Source organism: Neodiprion lecontei, chromosome 6 (assembly GCF_021901455.1).
Source record: "Neodiprion lecontei isolate iyNeoLeco1 chromosome 6, iyNeoLeco1.1, whole genome shotgun sequence".
In the NCBI taxonomy this organism is placed as follows: Eukaryota; Metazoa; Arthropoda; class Insecta; order Hymenoptera; family Diprionidae; genus Neodiprion; species Neodiprion lecontei.
Genome location: NC_060265.1, coordinates 16,950,174 through 16,972,135, shown reverse-complemented (window position 1 = coordinate 16,972,135; position 21,962 = coordinate 16,950,174). Strand labels below are relative to the sequence as shown.

Below are 21,962 nucleotides of genomic sequence, written 5' to 3'. Positions count from 1 at the left end.
AAAAAATTTATCCCCGTTGGAAATTTTACTTAAAGTTAATTTTTCAACAAGTTGAACGATTGTTAAGTAACAAAATTTTCTCCAACTTCCGTCTTCATTGTAAATGAAAAAAAATGTTTAAATAACTGTCGCAAAAATATTTCGCTTCGTGGAGCCTTTCTTATATACATACTCAACAATATCACGCCATAAAAGTTGAAGAAATATTCATACTTTGTTTATAATAATTTTTATACTCGAACAAAAAATGAAAAATCCAAGTAATACTGTTGAAAAATTTTTTTTTTTTCTCAATCATGATATTATCGTTTTTTTATTAATACAAGATATCAATTGATTTGCAAAAAAATTTTTTTCCGCAATTTGTTCATAAATTTTTTACAAACAAATTGATTATTTGAATATTTTTTCAAAATTTTTTTTCACAACTTTACCATATTAAAAATATTATGATTTAAAAAAAAATTTTTTCCTAACAACGATTTTTACTTGTTTATAATCGTTTTTTTATATTTCTATTGTTTAAATAATTAGTTAAGAAATTATTTTTTATCTAAAAATCATAATTGACAGTCCTCTATAAAGTAACAAAAAAAAAAAATTTTTCTATCAACAATTCCATTGTTTATTAACTTATCAATTTGTTGTAAATAAATTTTTAACTCTGTTGTATTTTTTTCTCAAACTTCTAAAAATTAAAAAAACAACCACATATAACAAAGTATAGAAAAAAAATTTTGTCAGTTTTTTATTGTAATTTTAAAAAAACACGTGCTACAAAAGTTGCAGCGGCTGCTTCATTTGTCTACTGAAAAACTAATACAACTTTTAAACTATTACAGATACGAAAATGAACATGTGAGTCGATTTTATAAAGAATTAAACGATCTTTTAAATTAGTTGTTAAAAAAATTTGTAGTTATTGTTAATCTGTTGTTATGCGCATTTGTTTCTAAAAACTGATGTTTTTTTCGATGTTTTTGGAACTTTTATGACTTCTAACTTTTAAAATAATGCAGATACGGTTATAGACCTTCAAGGAAATTCTGTTAAGTAATAAAATATATTAACGTTGCAGTTGTTTATTTACAAAATAATGTCATTTTTCAATGAATTTATGCCGTTTTTCTCTGAATTTTTTTTTATTTGATAAAAAATTAATGTTGATTACAATCTATTCTTTAAAAACATGCAAAAATTTTTACAAATAATGTGAGGAGAAAATTGTATTGTTGAATAAACCTGTGATTTCGATTAAAAATCAGTAAAGAAAGCAGGTAACAGAAGGGATCAGGATCAAGGGTCGGTCGAAAGACTTGGCCTCTGAAAGAAGCAGCTGCTCATTGTAAAGTACAGAACTCAAAATAAATGATGAATATTACAGGCAAAATAATAACTGTGAAGAGAGAGAACCATAAAGGTTAGAGAAAAACGGCATAAATTCATTGAAAAATGACATTATTTATAAATAAACAACTGCAACGTTAATATATTTTATTACTTAACAGAATTTCCTTGAAGGTCTATAACCGTATCTGCATTATTTTAAAAGTTAGAAGTCATAAAAGTTCCAAAAACATCGAAAAAAACATCAGTTTTTAGAAACAAATGCGCATAACAACAGATTAACAATAACTACAAATTTTTTTAATAACTAATTTAAAAGATCGTTTAATTCTTTATAAAATCGACTTAAATGTTCATTTTCGTATCTGTAATAGTTTAAAAGTTATATTAGTTTTTCAGTAGACAAATGAAGCAGCCGCTGCAACTTTTGTAGCACGTGTTTTTTAAAATTACAATAAAAAATTGAAAAAATTTTTTTTCTATACTTTGTTATACATATATGGTTGTTTTTTTAATTTTTAGAAGTTTGAGAAAAAAATACAACGGAGTTAAAAATTTATTTACAACAAATTGATAAGTTAATAAACAATGGAATTGTTGATAGAAAAAATTTTTTTTTTTGTTACTTTATAGAGGACTGTTAATTATGATTTTTAGATAAAAAATAATTTCTTAACTAATTATTTAAACAATAGAAATATAAAAAAACGATTATAAACAAGTAAAAATTGTTGTTAGGAAAAAATTTTTTTTTAAATCATAATATTTTTAATATGGTAAAGTTGTGAAAAAAAATGTTGAAAAAATATTCAAATAATCAATTTGTTTGTAAAAAATTTATGAACAAATTGCGGAAAAAAATTTTTTTGCAAATCAATTGATATCTTGTATTAATAAAAAAACGATAATATCATGATTGAGAAAAAAAAAAATTTTTCAACAGTATTACTTGGATTTTTCATTTTTTGTTCGAGTATAAAAATTATTATAAACAAAGTATGAATATTTCTTCAACTTTTATGGCGTGATATTGTTGAGTATGTATATAAGAAAGGCTCCACGAAGCGAAATATTTTTGCGACAGTTATTTAAACATTTTTTTTCATTTACAATGAAGACGGAAGTTGGAGAAAATTTTGTTACTTAACAATCGTTCAACTTGTTGAAAAATTAACTTTAAGTAAAATTTCCAACGGGGATAAATTTTTTGAAGTGTTCAAAATACACCATAATTTTTTCAAATTTTTAAAAAATATTCAATACCTTAAAAAGATTAATCAACGTGTCGTACTCGCTTTTGACGCCGCGCGCGCGACCTAAAAACGAAGCGCGGAGACCCATTTTCAGCGTTGAATTAAAATTATAAATAATGGAGATAGAGTTCCGGGAGCTAGGAGTTTTCTATTGGAAATTTCCTCCTCTTTAAGAATATTTTTTTTAAATTTCAGAAATATGAACAGTCTATGAGATATTGGCGAAAAACGAAATGCCTTTTTTTTTCATCTTTAATTGTTTATAACTTTTGCAATTTTTTATGTGCTGACAAAATTTTTTAGTACATTTGTCTAGGCGTCATTCCGAATCCAATGAGCTATCGCACATAATTTTAAGAGCAGTATCTCTATTTTAGACCATTTTGAGCTTATCGACTAGACTATTCACTATTCTTTCGGCAAGGGATGGCTCTGTCCATAATAAGTCTACGGAAGTCAGTGTTACCAACTCTCAGAAATATTCATCCCTAAAGCTGAAGTGAAAAACTTCCAATATCGCCGCATTACTTAGAAACCCTCCGGAAAAAATAATATTCTGTATAAAATAATAAATAATAAATTAATAATATTTAATAAATAATAAGTAATATGCTGTAATATTTTTTAATATTCTTTATTCATAAATCATTTAATCCTTCAAATATAATTTCGTTTTCTTCTGAAGATTCAGATTTTTTGAAATCATATATGTTGACATTGAATAAACTTAACATTTTAGCGGATGGATTAAATGTTGCGCAAGATCCACCATCTCGATTTAAGGTGAATCGGCCCATCATCACACTTTGTAACATTTCAATAGATAGTCTATTCCGCAACTTATTTTCGACGATTTTATAGATAAAGATAATGCGCGTTCGATACTTGCGTTTGAAATTGGAATCATGACAATTGCTAGTCCGCATTTTGAGACATTTTCAAAACGTTTACAGCCAGCTGTGTCACAATCATTATAAACTTTAAAATAAAAATCAGCTGAAGTAAAAGTATTCGACCATGTTTTGTTACTCAATTGGTTCCACTTAGACTCGATGTCATTTTTGTTGACATAAATATGAGTTCGCTGAATGTGATTCAATATTGGTGTTATATCGTGGTTGACCTGAGATGTAGCAACCTTTGAGTGCAAATCAGCAAGTATTTTTAACATTGATAAATTATCCGGAAGCCTTTTTTGGATCTGCTCGGCCAGACACATAAAAAATTCTTGCATCTTTCTCTGACATCGAACAAATCATTTTCCTCAAGTTCTTGTGATATATTTTGAAAATCAAAACCGAAATGCATTGATGCTGTATGCATCAGATGCTCGCGGAAATTAAATTCTACCAATTCACAGTCCACCAATTTTTCCAATTGTGAAGGTACAACAAGTCGTCTTAGCAAGTTTTTGTATAACAATAACAAATCCTCAAATAATTTGGTAGGCTCAAGGTTGTCACTTTCAAAAAGTAAATTTAATTGAGTACCATTTTTTAATTCATTTTTTTAGAAAAATCAAATAAACTTTAAAAGGAAGCCTCCGCATGATATCATAAAGCTGTTCTACCATGTAACATTATATAGTCATTAGATTTAGCAATTGAAAAAAGCAGCTTTAATTATTTTTCGAATAATGTTTTGTAGTGGTCCAAACGTTTAGGGCTGTGTGAAAACAAATTATGGGTTTCTCTCACAAGAAATTCTAATTGGCGTGGTAATAGTTTAGCCGCTTGGTTCGCACATAAATACAAAAAGTGGCTAACACGTTTGACAATAATTAAATCAGGCAGTTCCCTTTTTAATATAGCAGTCACCGAATTATGTTTACGTACCGTAGCGTTTGCTCAATCAACGTCGATTCCGATGATATTTTCAATTTTTAAGCCATCCTTTTTGAGTTAATTTATAATTGCTTCATGTACACTTTTTGCGTCACATTCTTCTACTATCTTTATTATTTTATAGAAAGTTGTGACAACTTGCCATGTCTTGTGTGAAAAAAAGAGCACCATAACACTTTTTGTGTCGAAAGATCAGTGCTTTCATCGATAATAATCGAATACGGAAAATCTCCTATCTCGTCAACTAAAGCTTCAAGCATTGATGGACCAAGCACATTTTTTATTAACATCGAACACTCAGTACGATGAAGTTTAAAGCTTGTTAGAGCATCCGATGAAGGATCCAACTGAGGAAGTATATTAATTAAATGATCTACCGTTAACAACGAACAGTGCTCGGCGATAAAGGCAGTTATTTTCAACTCGGCGATTTTTTTTATTTTCTGACAAGGCTGGCTTATATATTTGAGATATAGATTTACATGCCTTTGCTGAGTTTTCCCAGACTGTGGCTTTTTTATGTTTTTCAGTTTTAGCATGACAGCGCAAATCTTTCTTATGGGATTTTACACTACACGGCAATATTTACAAGTCACCAATGTGTCATTCGTAACATCAGGTGCAAGCCAACCTGTAATAAAAACATAAATTGTAAATAACGATACATGACTTCAGTACCTATACAGATATAAGTATAGTAAATCACAACAAATAGGAAAACATTCAATCATGACAATAACAATAACACATAATTTTTTATAAATATTTTATAGTATATGTATTTGTATATGAATATATATATATGCATATGTATATGTGTATGTATATTGTATATATGTCCACACCAGACTCCAAACAATCTTTAAAAAACCTAAAAAAATAAGACATCACAAACATCCCGTACTGCCCGACCAATCCATTCCAAAAAACGTGCGTAGTCATAACATTGATTGTCGGTTATGTACCTAAATAAAATAAAAAATACCTCTTTTGAATTTTATTGAAGAACGGGTACTGCTATAATTCGATGACGCCGATGATTCTATGGTATAAGATCATAAATATTGAATTTAACATTGCCTATCTTGATCACTTATAAATTACAAAAGTGCAATGAAATTTCTTTACCTTTTAAATCTGGATCTATTTCCCAAATCTTCGTGTACTTCTGACTGTACTTCTTTTTAATTTTAGTTTCTTTAGGCATCATTAACAAATTGCTTGTCGACACAGCAGTACAATAACAAAATTGAATTAAAGAAGTAAACAAAAATCAACGTATGTATTTCCAGTAAGCATAGGAAAAATAACCACCAGTCACCGCAAAGTAGTTGTAATATATTTGTACTAGATGTCGCTAAGTCGCTAGGTCAACAAATAAATATGATTAGCTTTAAGTTTCTATTGTCCCAGGGCCTATACTTTTACATCTTTATTTTTCTCAATAAAAAAAAATATATATATATATATATATATATACGAAGTCAAAAAATCCCTAAATATACCCCCTAAAAATATAAAGCCCCTAAAAAAATCTCATCCCACTTATTTACCCCCTAAATTGGGGGGGGGGGGAAATCCCTAAGTTGGGAACCCTAACGGAAGTAAGATTCTGACAATGACTACACGCCTGCGTTGCGCAAATGCCATGCTGCTAACGTATAATACATTACGTAAGAAACTGGAGACGTAACTTATATACGTAGAATACGTAAAAAATGTATGTAATTCACGTAAAGTTTTTACAGACGGAAATTTGATAGGTTGTGTTCGATTGTAAAAGATGTTCATTCACGTAAAGTAGTGCCATGTTGTTTAGAAATAATAGAGTTAGAATGCAATTTATAACTTTATGTATTATCTGTGCGGACCTCTGCTGCGGTTCTGTTTTCAATCCCTATAAATAACAATGTTTTATTCTTTTCCCATAGTATTTACGAAAATTTTCTTCCAACTGATATCAGCAACAGCTGATCAAGGTCTTTGACGAAATTCGATCATCGACCGATAAAACTGCAGAGAATCCAAGCTTTTAAGTACCTGATTGAATACATCTATTTATGTGATGAAACATAAGATTGCAAAAAGAACAGTCAGTACATAACAAGCTATTTTTCTCCTCAACAACTACTGTAAGGATTTTATTTTTTCTGCGATTTATGCACTAAAATAAGAAAAAGACACAAACACATCGAATCAGACACCAAGAGAAAATGAGTTCTTTATATAATTTTTGGAATGTATATTTTTGGCTTTTTTATTTCTCCACACTTTCTTAGCTTAACTATTTTATGTTTACAGGATAAAAGGGACACTACTCGTCGCAGGTCTAACAAACTTAGCCTGATAGTTTAAAAAAAAAAAAACAAATACTAATAATAAATAACAAATAACACACACATGTATAAATAAAAAGAAGAAAACGATGAGTAAGGAGAAAATTATCCGTAAAATAAAACTGAGACGAGCGAGGTGGTTTTCGGCTGACATACAGATGTGTACAGAAGACGATGGACGATGTCAATAATGAATAAAAAAGATTGTGGTTGAGGTCTTTTTGTTCTCAGTTCTATATTTAGTTAAAATTTCTACCTGGCCAGGGTTTCGCTGCAAATCACCATTGTCACACGTCTTATTTTCTCGAGCTACGTAGATCTACTAACTATTTCGACCCAAACTCGTCTCTCTCTCTCTCCCTCTCCGTCTCTTCTGCTATTTCCAATAGAAATCGTCGCACTACTGTAACCTTGAATTACCATCTAAAATCTTTATACACGATCTTTCATTTGTTTATTCTGGGCTTACCCTACGGATAAAAATGTCTTATTGACCGAACGTGTGGCTATATCGTAAAGAAATTTGGAGCCAAAACCGTTAGATTCCACCGTCCAAAATGTTAGCCCGGTAACGTTAGTATATCGAGACCAACGATTAGGCAGAAATTCCCTAATTCAAAAATTTACAGTGATGTTTTCTTGTATTTTTCTCGGTTACGCGTTATCCAAACTAAACAAGTAAGTTGTTCCTATAATAAATAATTCATTATTCGTTGAGGCAATTCCCCCTTGATTATTTGTGGCGCAGTGGTTGCGGTAAATTGAAATAGAACACGATTAATGTCTATAATTTCCGAAATTTCAACCTTAAAATACGTCAGAACAAGCACTCGGGCTACACACGCCTCCAAAAGATTTTCAGAACGTTTGACAAAGTTTATGTGCTCTTGACGTAGGTGAATATAGAAATGTTCAATTACTGCGAAGTAATCAAATACAGGCACGGAGTGGATGAGAAATAAATAGATAAATTGTCTAAAATATTCATCTGAAGTCATTGATGACTTGCATACATGCAATTTTCTATATCTGTAAATTATCTGTAAATGTCATTAAGAATTACATGAAGCAAGAATTTCGTATAACAGTATACGTGCATTTACAAGTTACATTCCACGTCGAGGTATCAGAATGCTTAAACACCTTCCTAAATTCTTTGAATGCAACAAAGACACACTCCTTTTTTGATCAAAACAGTGACATTTCACTAGTAATTTCATTGCAGACTCAATTGTCAACAGTGTTCGTTACAGATTTTACGATATTGCAGCACGCAGCATATCTTTACGAAATTTAGCTCTAACCTACAGATTCGTTCGAGTTCCCTACATTACCATAGTAAGAGCATTGTTACCCTAGTTTATTTTAGAATTAGTGAATACTAAAGGTAAACCGTCTTCGATCTACATCGAATATAAATTCGCCAGCTACATAAATAAATTTTAGAGATTTACCTAAAACATTAGGCTAAACTCTGACCAAGACATACCGTTCCAAATCATCGGACTACATCGGAGTACAATTTCTAATTGTAGAATTTCCTGCTTTTGTTACCGTTTGAATTCGCCGAATCGACAGAGTCCAGATCGAACATTCGTTTCCGGACTGCCGACGGTCGGTTATTTGTTTCGGATCGATATTCCTTCCTTCACAGCTGCCGGATGCTCCGAGTTATCAGAGCAGCGAAAGGATGAACCAAATCTCGAAACACTTCGTTCGACTTTTCACTAGGTATTGTCTCGCTCTACACCGGTACGTAAGTCAAATAAATCGACGAAGTTCATCACAAACCTGACAAGTCAAAATATGTAGAAACGCGTCGTCGATATCGTGAGTTTAAATCATGTCGCCTGACTCTCAATCACCGAAAACATGATTCCGTATGCTATATTGCCCATTGATTTTTGAATAACTGAGTAGAGTTTCTTGGTTTCCTTGTGTTTTCATCCTGTTCCTAAGCAACAATATAACCGTATATATTATCCACCATATAGATTCGTAGCCAGTGCGCTATTACACTTTCCAAGTCCTTTGAGACTAGTCGCAACTTGCAATGACGGATCAGTGCGACAAATTGAAAAAAATAAGAGACCTGACAAACGTTTTGAAGGTAATTTCGAATATAGTTTTTATACCCGCCGTTTCCGCTTTTTGTAATTTGCGATGTCGTATACTTTCACAGGATACGGATAGGAATTTGACGATATGCGAAGAACTTCTGTCAGCTTATATGGAGAAAAGAGTTAAGGTACGTGAACGAAAAAAGAAAGGCTGATACCATTCGGCTGTTATTCGCTTAGTTTATTGTCCGAGTAGATACAAGTATACAGTTAGTTAAAAACAACGAATCTAACACCGAGCATGAAAATGCGAAGATAAACAACGAATAATGATAATAATCATAATACAAAAATAAAAACTAATTGTAAGTGACGATGATTGAAAATTGCCGCAAGTATTGATGTAAAATGATAAATGTACAGTAGCTGGATCGTGGAGATGAATAGTTGAGTGTACCAGGAAATGGCTCGCGTCGATGTTACGGTGATAACTATTCTCCGCGTTTAACGGGACGCATTGAATCGCACTTTCTCGGGGTGAGAGAGTGACCTCAAATTCACGAGCTCATTGTCAGCGACCTTCGTCGGGGGCATCGTCCGCTCCGCCTTATTGGCCACCGTGTGGAAGATGAAAAGAACAAATAGTCTACCATTTCCCGTGCCAGCCACCGCCATGCCCGCCATACCACCACGGCCAACCGTGACCACCGTACCAACCCCCGTGCCAACCACCTCCGTGACCACCATACCCTCCGTGACCTCCGTGACCTCCGTGACCTCCGTGGCCACTCCATCCTCCGTGACCCCAGCCGTGACTCCATCCGGGCCTAGGAAATATTCGTTTTTGTTTCGAAGAATCACTTTGAGATATTAAACGGTTTTAGGATCTTAATTTGTGCATTTCAAGGCCTTACGCTATAGCAAAAGTGTTGATCAGCGTTTTAAAGATGTTCTGAAGAAAGGAGGATACGTACCAGGGCCATCCGTGACTATATCCGGGCCAATCCCAGGGTCCCCACCCATAGCTACGCTTATTTAGTTTCTTATCTTCCGTCTGTGCTGGTTCCTGGATGGGCTGTGCTTGGGTGATTATGACACCTGCCGGTATTTCGTTGGTATCGCCAACTTTCGTTGGAGAGGCTGACTCCTGGCTTAGAGCATTCGTAGCCAGGACTAGCAGCCCCAGTAACATCAACTAAAACGCATTGAAACACTGTTATTGGCTAGCCTGGGGGGCGTCAGGGGGTCACTTGTTAACCCTTTCGAAAAACTTTGCCAAATGAGTCGGCTTCATGAGTTAGAAGTCTTACCGACAGCTTCATGCTTTGGGTTATCACACGATCTGCTGAACTGATAGCATTCGCAGCACAAGCACTTCTTTTATACCAGACCGCCTAGGTCTAACTTGTTTTTCTAGATTATGGTAAATTCTAGATCTTGAAGTGACCATACCTCACACGAACAACCTCCTGACTGTTAAGTGGCTGCTTCCATTTACAGATATGCCAAGTATGTAACGTTGGGCGTGTTGAGGGCATTTATAGGCATAAAAATTTGCTTAAGATACATAACTTCACATCCCGTGAGACGAGGACCTATCAGACTAAATTGAATACCTAGAAAGTATGGAAAACCAGAGGGGGCATCAATACTATAATTCACTTCGTTCTACAGGCCTCATTGCGTTTCTCTAAATTTGCCATTTCACGAACAAGTCGAGTGATGTAATACGTCCATTTTCATTCACGGATATCATTTGTGTACGGATATACCTGTACAGATCAGTCAAGAGTGAGTTATGAACCACAGCACATTGACAGTCGTTTAACTGGTCTGGTGTTAGTTTTTTTGTTTGGAAATCGATTCTTGCGCATAACTAGGAGAAATTTATCTATACTTGATTATATATCTTTATCGTAAATGCTCAAATTTTTTTGTTGATGCCACCTTAAAAATATATTGAACTTTTAAGGGGATGCTTTACAGAATCCACATTATTGCAGAAAAGATTAGATCGGAAATGTTTAGGATTGAATTCAATTTCAAGTTTGCGATATTTATCAATGCTCCATTTCTGTTCAATCCTGAAAAAAAAGTTCATCTAAACACGACATGATATTGAGAAATCTAATTTGAAACAAGCATTAAATTTGAAAGGCTTGTAAAAAATGAACAAGTAAAAAGGAAATAAGCAAATCTGGAACTCCACTCATTTGCAATGCCGAACTGGTTCTGTTGAAACTTCGATCCGGCCATCGCAGGTTTGCTAAGGTATTCACCTGCTGATTCCATCATTCACGTAATCCCAGGATAGTAACACGTGTTTTTATATCAGCTCAGACGAAGTATTGCGGCTGCCGTGGGCCCTGCCGTATACGCAGTGAATCTAGACTACACATACTGTAGACTAGGAAGCTGAAATCAACGAAACTTTCTCCAGATGCAACCAGCAAGCTGGGGAGTTGCTTTATTTAGGAAAGCGACTCGTGCTGGTGCGACACTTTGGCAAAAATCTGTTGCAGAACAAAAAAAAGGAAAAATAGAAAAGGAACTAAAAGAAAGAAGAAATTAACTTTACTCGTTAGATAATGCTACCTACAGAACATTGCAGGTAATTTTAGCGATGGCCATGCAACTGGGGATTTCTAGCTAATATGTGAATTAGTTGAAGAAGAGTTTGGTGCCGTGACTGCAAAATTTTTATCGAATAGTAAAAAGGAAACGTCAAACTTGAGATATCAATTAGTGTCAACAATTTCAAAAATTCTTCACATTTCGACCGGTTTTCGAATCCTAAACTACTTTTTCGTGGTTAGCAATTGTCGTCAAACTTGCATCATCGGTTGCATCATACTTCACAGTGCTGAAAAACTTGATACAAATACTTTGTCACAGATGACAGCACGATCTGTTATAAATTTAATCAAACAATCAATAAAAGTGCTGATCCTTTCTGGTGGCGAAATGATTGCAGGACCATGTGCTCGCGCATAGCGAATCTATGCTCGATGGCGTGAAGAATTGATTTTTGTTGCAGCATAGTTATTAACAGTTGCCCACCATTCCATTATGCTTACAGTGACTAACTCCCTAACTGAGCACTGATTATCCAATTTCTACAGTATAGGTCCGATACCGTTGACAGCGTGTCGTTGTAACGCTTCAGTTGCTTCAAATCAGCGAGCGTGTGTCCATGTAATTCAGGTGAAACTCGCATTTCTTTGTGATATTATGCAAAAATTCTAACCACCAGCAGTCCAGTCCCCAACAGAAATACAAGCGAAAAGACCGACAGTCTACTGCTTATCGCTGTTTGAATAACTCGGTCGACAGTTCATCTGCAGACTCGTCAAAGTTCTCCTCGGAGTCAGGCAACCATTCCCGAGTACTTATTGTCGAAATCTTTATAATAAACCGATCGTTAGTTCATGTATTTTGAAAGTAAAGATACTATACGAATAATTAGTTGTGCTCGGACCTAAGTGGTTGTATTAATCGCATCAATTCAAGGACTGTATACTGTTTTTGTGACAAGAGTGAAAAAATAATCCGTTGTGCTTAGATAAAGCTGTGCCAGGCGACTTAATCAGTGCTCTGGAGACAATTCAGTAATTCTAATTACCAACATGTTGAAAAAGTATTCAAGTTGACAAGTGTAGTGAAGTCGTTACCATTAACTCATTAATAATGAAATTCCACGTTGTTTTGCTTTTGTTATTATGCGCCCAGAGCTGCCTCGCTCAGTACTGGAGCGAAGTTCGGAGATACGCTGCAAATTTCGATGGCCTTAATAACGGCGATCAAACGGAAAAAGGAGAGAGTATCCTAAGCAGACGCCTCCGGTCTACCGTTTCCTACGAAGACTCGGAGGATGCGGAAGTAGTTTATGATGAAAATGAAAGGCCGCGGGACAAACGTACTTTGGGTTTCATCGTCCGGGGTCTGGCGAATGCTTTGGGTTACACTTTGACACCAGTCCAGGTTGCTTCGCTTCCCAATCCATCCCCATCGTCTCAGACTCCGCCTGCACCGCCCGCAGTACCAGTCGCCCCTGCAAAACCAGCAGCAGCACCGGCAGCTCCACCGCAACCCGCTGCGCCAGCAGGACCTTCGCGTCCAAAGTCTGTTCCGCGCTCGTTGCCACCTCAACCGACACAACGGGAAACCATTAGACTTACGGGAGTTGTCAATTTCGGTGCAAACGCGAATAATAATCTTCCTGGACAACTGGTTCAGTACGAGCAGCTTTTCCACGGAAATAGTGCAGCTGGAGCTCCTGCATCTGCACCGGCACCGGCTCCCGCTCCTGCACCAAAGCCAACCTTGGCGAAAATACCAAGTCCAATAGTTCCCAACCTAATTCCGTTACTGCCACCCACCCGCACGCCTTCGACGACTTCAGGAACTCTACCGGCCAAACCTCCTAATCTCATAAAGCAGGAGGTTGAAACTGAATACAGAAACAAACAAGACGTGGTAACATTCAATGTCGAAAATAAAGATCTCAAGAGCGACAAAGATGTGTATTTTGCGTTACCCGATAATGGGCATATGCCAGAGGTCAATTGGCAGAAGGGATTGGATGAGAGACTTCAACAGCTGGAGGAGCGACAAAAGGCTTATTCTGATAAACTGAAGGAACACGAAGAGCTACTTGCGAAGCAGCAACAAGACCATGAACATACGGATGAGCGGTTTACAAATCGTGAGAAGGAAATTACGGCGAGAGATGAAACGCATATTGACGGGCCGAGAGAACTGGAGAGAGTGAACGTAGATCGAGATGATGAAGTAAAATTGGAGATAAATGCCGAGGACCCGAAGGAAAGGTACGAGAATTTCTCGCATGGTCAGGAGAAACCGTCGAACGCTGAAGATGAAGAAGAGCATCCCCAAAGGTACGAGTTTGAGGATGAAAGAAGTCCTAAACAACACTTTGAGTACGATGAAGAGCCGAAAAGACAAGAAGAGTATGAAGACTTTCCTCCAAGACATAGTAGCTACAACAATGAAGAGGAACAATCACTGCCAATTTCAAGACATGACGGTACTTCAAAATCGGAAAGTCTGCAGAATAGTTATGGAGAAAGCTTAGAAGACCAGGGGCAGATTGATGAAAACATTGCCGATTACTTCGTCAAATTCAAAGATCCCAATACGGGTTTATATATCCCTGAAAAGACGCAGGATTCGGAGAATTACAAAACGGAATCAAAGCCCTGGTGGGAAAGGAATCACGATGAACGGAATAGGGAAGATTTTGACGATCACTTGGCACAACTGAAGGAAGAGTACTCTTCGCCAGCTCCAGAACTGAAGTACGAAGAGTATGAACTAGAAGATAGGCCCGAAGAGAGCACGCAATCGGCAGAGAAATTGGAGAACGCTAACGACCAGGACGAATCAACACCCCAGCGTAACGAAGGCTCGAAAAGTCCTGATTACTCGGAATCTTATGGCCCATATGAGCCTTACATGAAAAATCAAGAGCCAGATTATGATCTTGAAAGCTCAACTCAAGCGTCGGATGTGGATCAAAGCCCTAAATCTGAATTGAAACAAGACTCAGACGGAGAATCGGAGGACAAGAGTGAGAAATCAAAAGACGAAAGCTCCACCGAAAAGAAAGACATACCTTTGTATCATTTCGACTTCAAGAGTTTTATGCCTTACTATTCGCCGGTCACGTACGTTTATGGTCACAATGACGGTATGACTGGTTTAGAACGAATTATGTCTTACAATTATAATTCAAAGCCAAAAGAGGCTGAAGAATCTGAGAAAGAATCGCCGGTGGAAAAGAAAAACCCAAATGAGGATGAACAGGCGTCGATTGGACTGCCACAGAAACTCACTATGAAAAGTCTTCACGATGGTGAATCCAAAGATATTCAGGCTTGGCCAGCTCCGTTTGACTTCGTATTTGATAGCACCGAGCAAACTAACGTAGCTGAACTTCCGCTAGTTGAATCCACCCCGGAAACTGATATTCCTGTTGAAAGCGCATCTCCTAATGCAGGTTCCAGCGAAGGCGAGCAAACTAAACCTGTACAATATTTCGTGCCTGGGTACGACTCTGCCTCTAAAACAATGCGTGGTAAATATCAACAGAAAAATGAACAGGAACCTTATAAAGAATATTCTTCCGAACCTCGGAACGCAGAGAACGAATACCCGAGACTTTCGAGTGGCCAAGAATCGGATACAACACAGGAACCACACACGCCTTACTTCCCATCAGCTAGATACGATTCTCAGGAAAGTAGGGCGCAGGCTAGCCATGACACAACGCGGTCGCGAGATAACATTCAAGAACAGCGTACTGACCAACCGTCTGAAGTAGAGAATCATCGGTATACCTCTGACGAATACCCATATGCGAATCATCAAAGTAATTACGAAAGCCGTGGACCGAATGCCAATTCGCAGCACGTTCAAGTGCCCTCAATCCCTTCAAGTCCTTCAAGTCCACGTCAGTATGAACCTAGGGAGTCATACCAGAGACAAGCTACTAACGAAGGAGTTCACATACCCGGAAATAAGGACGGTAGTCAGTTTGGAAAAAAAATCTATGACCAACCGGGTCGAGAGCCAATTTTCAGTCAACACTACACGCTGGCGAAACCTCGTCTCAACGGAAGAAGATTCGATGAGAGCACGAACGAGCAGCATCAGGCGCCCGTCCAAATACACTCCATGCCTCATGTCGAGGACAAGTCAACGCTTAGATTTGATGATCCCAAAAGTGCTCACGACTTCTTTGGCTTTAGTCAAAACGATTATGATTATGAGAATGGTAAGGGGAGCGAAAAGTCACAGGAATTGAAGGAAATGAATCCACCGGCTGCCAATGAAGAAGTGTTGGATCTACTCGTGGTCCCAGAACCGGCACCCTATCATTATGATGAAAAGCTAACGGAGTTCACTGACCAGCCTGAAAGTGATACTGAAAAGGTCAAGGTCAAAGAGTACAGGAACAAAGTCGCAACGGTTACGGTTTCCGAAAGGAAACAACTTAGCCCGGAGGGTCCGGTACACCTTATTGGATACACTCAGCAATATTGAAAATACTTATATTAGTTAGCAGTGTTGTATAAGAAAATGAGATAATACAGTTATCTAAGACGATTGTCTTACTTAAAATTATCTAGATATTGTACAACACTGGTTATATGAATATTTTTTGTTTGTTCGTTATTTTTGAACTTGAACCATCTGTTTCGTATATTTTGTAAGAGTCTTTTGAAAACAATCGTTATAATTTTTTTACCATACGCCCTCAATGGAGGAGATAAAATTCGTCAACTTGACTAAAACAGTAATTATCTCGTGATTTCCTGAATCTAACTAAATATTAGCTATTTGCATCAATTAAATTTTTTTACATTAAATACATATTCTGGAGATTACGGAGCAGTTTCTATTTAGATGTGATAATAAATTTCTCATCTTTGCAGTGAATACGTAGAGTCTGTTCGAAGTTCTTTTGCATATCTGTATAACATGAAGCTCCAGCAAAAGTTTTTAGAAGGTGTTTCAGTCAACCGATCGCTTCTACGCTCGAGGTATTTAACCGTGGTATTACATAACCGACATTAAGAGTTGTTACGATAATCCATTTCACTCTTTCGCAAAACTTTGAACCCATATCAAATTTTTCGTAAGATTGTCCTGCTATTGTCGGAAGGTGCCCTCTGGACAGCTACTCAAAATATTGCACAGGTTTTTGATCAATTTTCTTCGCCACGAGATGCCTTTGAGATTGCACGCTGCAAATTATTCGATTATTAATTAACGTGACAATTTATCGGTCCTCACTGACTAGAACACACTTCCTAAAATCAAAACGAACATATCAAAAAAAATTTCAAATCCAATCGACGTTTCACAAGAGAATGAGGGGGATTCTCGTAAAAACTCTTGAATCAGGCACGGACACCACGCTCAAAATATCTTGACACATGCAATGATCTTAGGAAAAAAGTCACCTTCACAATTTAGCAACAAACAACTGTGGGGATATCCTTACTGTAGTGCATATTGTTATACTTGCCGAAACAAAATTTATGTACATATTTTGTACGTCTTTGAATCGAACGAATTTTTTATGTGAAAATTTTTCAATGTATATTCAGAGGATAATAAATAAACCCGTCTTCAAATTAAATTTCAAGTTAGCTTCTTTATACGTTAAAACACTGAGTCAGCCAAGGTCAGCATCACGTAGTAATTTTCATTGGCATCGAAATTTTGCTTCACGCAAATTCGGTTTCGAAATGGCTGATTCTGAAATCAAGCGACAGACTCACAAATTATATCGAAGAATTTTCTTTGAAATACCGTTCAAATATGAGTTGCTGTAGAACAAAAATCAATCAATAGTAAACAGCGATTAAAGACTTGGATGAGTTTGAAAAAGTTGTTGTTTTTTGTAGCAGATGAATATTGTTGTTGCTGTTATTACTATGGTAATTCTAATGATGAATTCACAAATCCACAGCTCCTAGAGTTTGTTGATTGTTTAACGGGAGCTGTGTTATGTTTAAGTATTTAGGGTATAACTATGAAAATTAATGAAAAACTAATCTTATGTATTATAAACGGATGTCGCCTGGCATTTTATGTCTGACAATAAATCGAACTTTAAACCTATTTGACTTTCGTATTTATACCACTACCCTGATTATTCAGTAATAGTTATAAAAGTTATTTAAAGGATGCTATGCTGCTGTTATCGTCTCGGCAAAATTGCGCGTGATCTTAATCGTAGTTATAGGGCGCACTTTCATAGCCCTTTACTTATGTTTTTGTCCACTTTTTTCATGATTGATCAATTACTCTGAATATACTTGCTTCCTTTGCTTGGATATAGTCACGCCTTGTCGTATTATAAGTCGGATATAGTATTACTCAAGACATTTAACAATCATACCTCGATCACCGAAATGTTTGTTCAGCTGAGTCATTATAAGTCCTATTCATTTGCAGTTTAATTAAAAAATGATGAATGAGTTGGCATCTGCGGTTAAGAGATAGCTAGATACACTCACTTTACATTTTTCACAGCGGTTTAGATCACCGTCGAATAATCCGGACTAGTTATTCACAATATCTTACCCATACAGCATGTCATGCTGCCTCAAGATTGCACCAGTTTCGTTTTGCAAGATTAGAAATGTTACAGTTACTTTGCAGAAATGCTGTGACAATGCTGCTACGTCCTGTACCAAGTGGAGGTTCTGGCAAGATTGCGATAATATTATGGGGTAATATTGCAACAATGTAGGGGAACGTAGGGCGCGACCGATCCCCTAAACCGCTAATTATTTTTTGTAGCTGTTGAGCACCGGCTACAAGTTGTTATGATCTATCTCGAAAAAATTCATCATTACATTTCCATAAGTAAAAAAAAAAAAAAATTCCAGGGCACGACGGACCCCCTCCAAAAAATGATGTAAATGCTGTTATTTTTTAAAACTTTTAAAGTATTCCTTTTTCCCGAAATACGCAATTTTGTTTACTAACCGATGATAAACTATCAATTATGAAACTATTGAACAAAACCTTTTTTTTGTACATTTTTTTTTTTTTTTTGGCATATTTTTCAGGGGGTTCGTCGTGCCCTATGTTCCCCTATTTAGAATCAGTTTCGATATCAACATGCGTGAAAATAAAAAATGAACGGTTGTAAATAAATGAAATCGATATGAAATTGGAATGCCGCTGAATCTTTTTTGAGAATTGGAATAATCAAATTTACTCGAGCAAAATCTACCTAAACTTATTGAGTAAGCGCAATATCAAATATGATGTGATGAACGTACTATATGATTAGTGAAGTAAATATGATTAGTGACTTCATATCAAACGTAAGCCTTTGTTATATGGGTAGGAGCGTAACGAACATTTTGTGATTAACAACGCGCTTGGTGGCCAACTGTGGAACCTATTTTAAATTCAAAATTCAAGCAAGTCTGTAAGAAAACCGTTCTAATATAAAATCGATCCACTCTGCGCCTTTGAAGTTGACAATGAATTTGATGCCAGTAGTGCGTTAATGAATTAATACACAAAATATGATATGAGCCTCATTTGTTTGTGAATTTGATGCGAATGCGAATAAATTCAACGAACATTTATGATAGTGGAACATTTCTAACGAATTTCATCCAACTGTAATGTATAAATTTCAAGAATACATATCTTATACGAACAACATAAAAATGTGTAATGCTACACTGCAATGTGTTTTAACGAAATAATATTTAAAATATTGTCATATCATATTGCGGCAAAAAGTTTCCACAACATTCCATCAATACTGCAAACATGATGCAAGATTGCAAGCTCTCTACGAGATTGCAGCAATATGAAATGCTGTATAAGTACGTAATGCTTGGGAAAAGAGTATAGCGTCATTATATACCGCATAGATCAACCGTATAAGACGTTATTTTGTTCCACCAAGATGACTGCGTTATAAATTGTATACCTGGTTATTCGACTACACAATCATCAACTACTTTTAATTATACACTTATTTCTATCTTGTATGTGGAAAACGAGTCGATATTATTTGTACTTTTCATTTTTTTCTACAGCAAAAACATGAGGTGGTGCAACGGCGTAATGATCTGGAGGTGAAAATGACAGAGATTTTGGAAAACCTGAAAACCCGATTACTGGTTGATTAGAATTATTGTTGGTGAAAATAGAGGATGAAAGGAGTTGTTCGTTACGATGAATATGGCGATGAAATACGCAGAGGAAAAATAATTTTTCTTCATTCATCAAAATGTCACTTAATTCAACAAAAAACTCATCGGACCAATAAGTTAGAAGGTCAAGTAAAACCACATTTATTTAAATTTTCTAAACATTTTTTACGGTAGAATCGATTGTAATATTTAGTAAAATAAAATAAGTTTCTATGTGTGACTGAAGAACTCGTGAGTTATTCCATGTCGTCTTTGTTGCTGATTTTAGAAGAGACAAGGGAACAGAACGTTTTTGTAAACTATAAATATTTGGATCATTATCTTGTACGAGTAAAATTGTTTCATATCGCAAGGGATAAGTCAGGAATTAGGACCACCATTATTTATCTATCACTTTGTTTCTCGATTACGGATAAGCAAGAAATCAAATGAAAAAAAGCAAGAAATCGTCTTCTCAGATATTTCGAAACTACAAGAAATTCGAACAACTAGTCCTGTAGAGGATTGCTTACTGAAAGATGAGAATCATCATTTTCACCGAGTGAGATAATCAGTAATCGAACTTAGACAAAAATGGTAACTCGTCAGGCTAAGAAATAGCTGATAATCAAAAAAATTCTACATGGACATGCACGTAGCATATGATTGTCGTTTGTTGAACAAGACATTGTATAAAAAATGGTAAATCAGTTTAAAGCCTCGTGCGGTTGTGTGGCTAACGAATGCCGCTCTATCATTATTGATCGATACTTTTGTAGAATAAAATTCTTCGAAAAAATAAAATTCGGATCGTTGTTCCCTGCAGGAAAACGATCATTTATCCGAATACGGTATGCACTGAGTCGAAAGTTTCGATAAAATTGGGAGTAGTCGTTATTATTTACTTGGACCACAAGTATTTCGATTTGTATAATAATGGAATGACGAAATGGATTTAAACTAGGCATAGCGTGCCCCAGTAGTACACTTATCGACTCACATTTCAAAGTCACAAAGTGTATTTTTTGCGTAAGGTGTGTTTCACGAGAGCGTCAGTCAAGAAGAACTTATTTCTCTGATATTTTAAAACTAACTTTCCCGCCTGACAAGTAAACCTCACGAAAACCGGACCCTGATTTCCTTCTAAATTTTCCTGATCTCTTATAATGGAAGTCCCGAAAATTAATGTTTGTTGTAACTCTAGTTTTTTACCTAATTTAAGGAAAATTATTGAATTTTCGTTAAGGTCGATAAAAATCTACGAACACAAGAAATGAATACCGCAAATTGTATTCTACTAATGAATTTAATTTTTGCCTGTGAAAAGAAAAATAGTGACAATTATTTTTTATTCTGTTACAGAAAATTTGGATGCTGGTGTTTTGAATGTATTCTCAGCTACTTTGTTTTATATACTTTTATCTCAGAAACCTTAAAGTTTATGAATACTGCTGATGATTTCTATCTTATTATTCACACATGTAACAATAGTTTGCGATTAGTGGAACTAGTTTCGGGACGCAAGTCTCGTCTGCACGTGTCGACAAGCTTCTAATTTAATTACGCATCGTTTAAGTAGGGTTTTATAGAGAAAAAGATGGATAATATCGAAACTTGAACGTAATTTTGTTTAAACTTTAAATCTGAATCCTACAAAGTGCGTGAAAACACACCTTCTAATAGATTTTATTGGCACAAAGTACGTCGCTGTGCTTCACGCACGCATCGATCAACAAGATCTGAAAATGATACCAAATAGTTTATAAAGAAATGATTCATCAGTAGATACTTGAGTAGTTATTATATTGAATAGTTTTCCGTTAGCGTAATTATTTATGTAATTGATAAATAAGATAACGTCTAGAAATTGTGGCTTAACGTTAAAGTTTGGTTTTGGAAATAAATAGAACAAAACGAATAAGAGACAAATTACGACAGATACTAACACACACATTTTCTGTAATAAAATGCATAATTATATTATATTGGTAATGACAAACGACGAATGACTAGTGTGTATAAACAAACTATACTTACTGAATTGACTAACTTAAAAATGGATTGCCTTAAATAATAATTTACTTGATTTATTTATTACAAAAAATTTATATGTATTTAAATGACATGAAGAATTTAATTTAGGCTACTTATTTTTGGGTTCTTTTTTGGTATATCGTAATAGCTGAAATAAGAAGAAAAATTTACAGGGAAATCGAGGCCTTTTGTTTGGTGAGGTTTGCTTGTGAGTTAATGTGAGTTTCGTATACTTATTCTGAAACCTCAGTTAAAAGGGTTTGTAATGAAATTGAAGAAAAAGAAAAAAATCGTGAAAAAAGTTAATGTTTGGTGAAAAATATTATAAGAAAGAAACAATAATTCAATAGAATGTTATTGTAAGTAAGACTGATAGTTGATTTAACATTAT

At 35.4% G+C, this 21,962-nt stretch overlaps 2 protein-coding genes across 3 annotated transcripts; one reads left to right on the top strand and one right to left on the bottom strand.

Annotated features, from left to right (window-relative positions):
• Positions 1 to 9,069: 9,069 nt before the first annotated feature.
• LOC107218272 (holotricin-3-like) lies at positions 9,070 to 10,256 on the bottom strand. 2 transcript variants are annotated; one of them, XM_046743078.1, is made up of 3 exons: positions 10,151 to 10,256; positions 9,755 to 10,035; positions 9,070 to 9,667 (listed from the first exon to the last, which is right to left on the bottom strand). In XM_046743078.1, the coding sequence occupies exons 1-3, from the start codon at positions 10,160 to 10,162 to the stop codon at positions 9,487 to 9,489; spliced, it is 474 nt and encodes a 157-aa protein (XP_046599034.1). In that variant the 5' UTR covers positions 10,163 to 10,256; the 3' UTR covers positions 9,070 to 9,486. The 2 variants fall into 2 exon arrangements, with proteins under 2 accessions (XP_046599034.1, XP_015511584.1); XM_015656098.2 differs by having other exon boundaries at positions 9,815 to 10,035.
• A 1,848-nt stretch (positions 10,257 to 12,104) lies between these two features.
• On the top strand, positions 12,105 to 17,483 carry LOC107218271. Its single transcript, XM_015656096.2, has one exon. It carries the CDS (start codon positions 12,528 to 12,530, stop codon positions 15,903 to 15,905), a length of 3,378 nt encoding a protein of 1,125 aa, XP_015511582.1. The 5' UTR covers positions 12,105 to 12,527; the 3' UTR covers positions 15,906 to 17,483.
• The last annotated feature ends 4,479 nt before the right edge of the window (positions 17,484 to 21,962 follow it).

What these genes read in the sequence shown, in the direction of transcription:
- LOC107218272 (XM_046743078.1), bottom strand. An exon ending in ATCAACACTTTTGCTATAGC is followed by an intron (nt 9,668 to 9,754) that starts GTAAGGCCTTGA and finishes AATATTTCCTAG; the next exon opens with GCCCGGATGGAGTCACGGCT.
- LOC107218271 (XM_015656096.2), top strand. Translation starts at nt 12,528, where the DNA reads ATGAAATTCCACGTTGTTTTGCTTTTGTTATTATGCGCCCAGAGCTGC.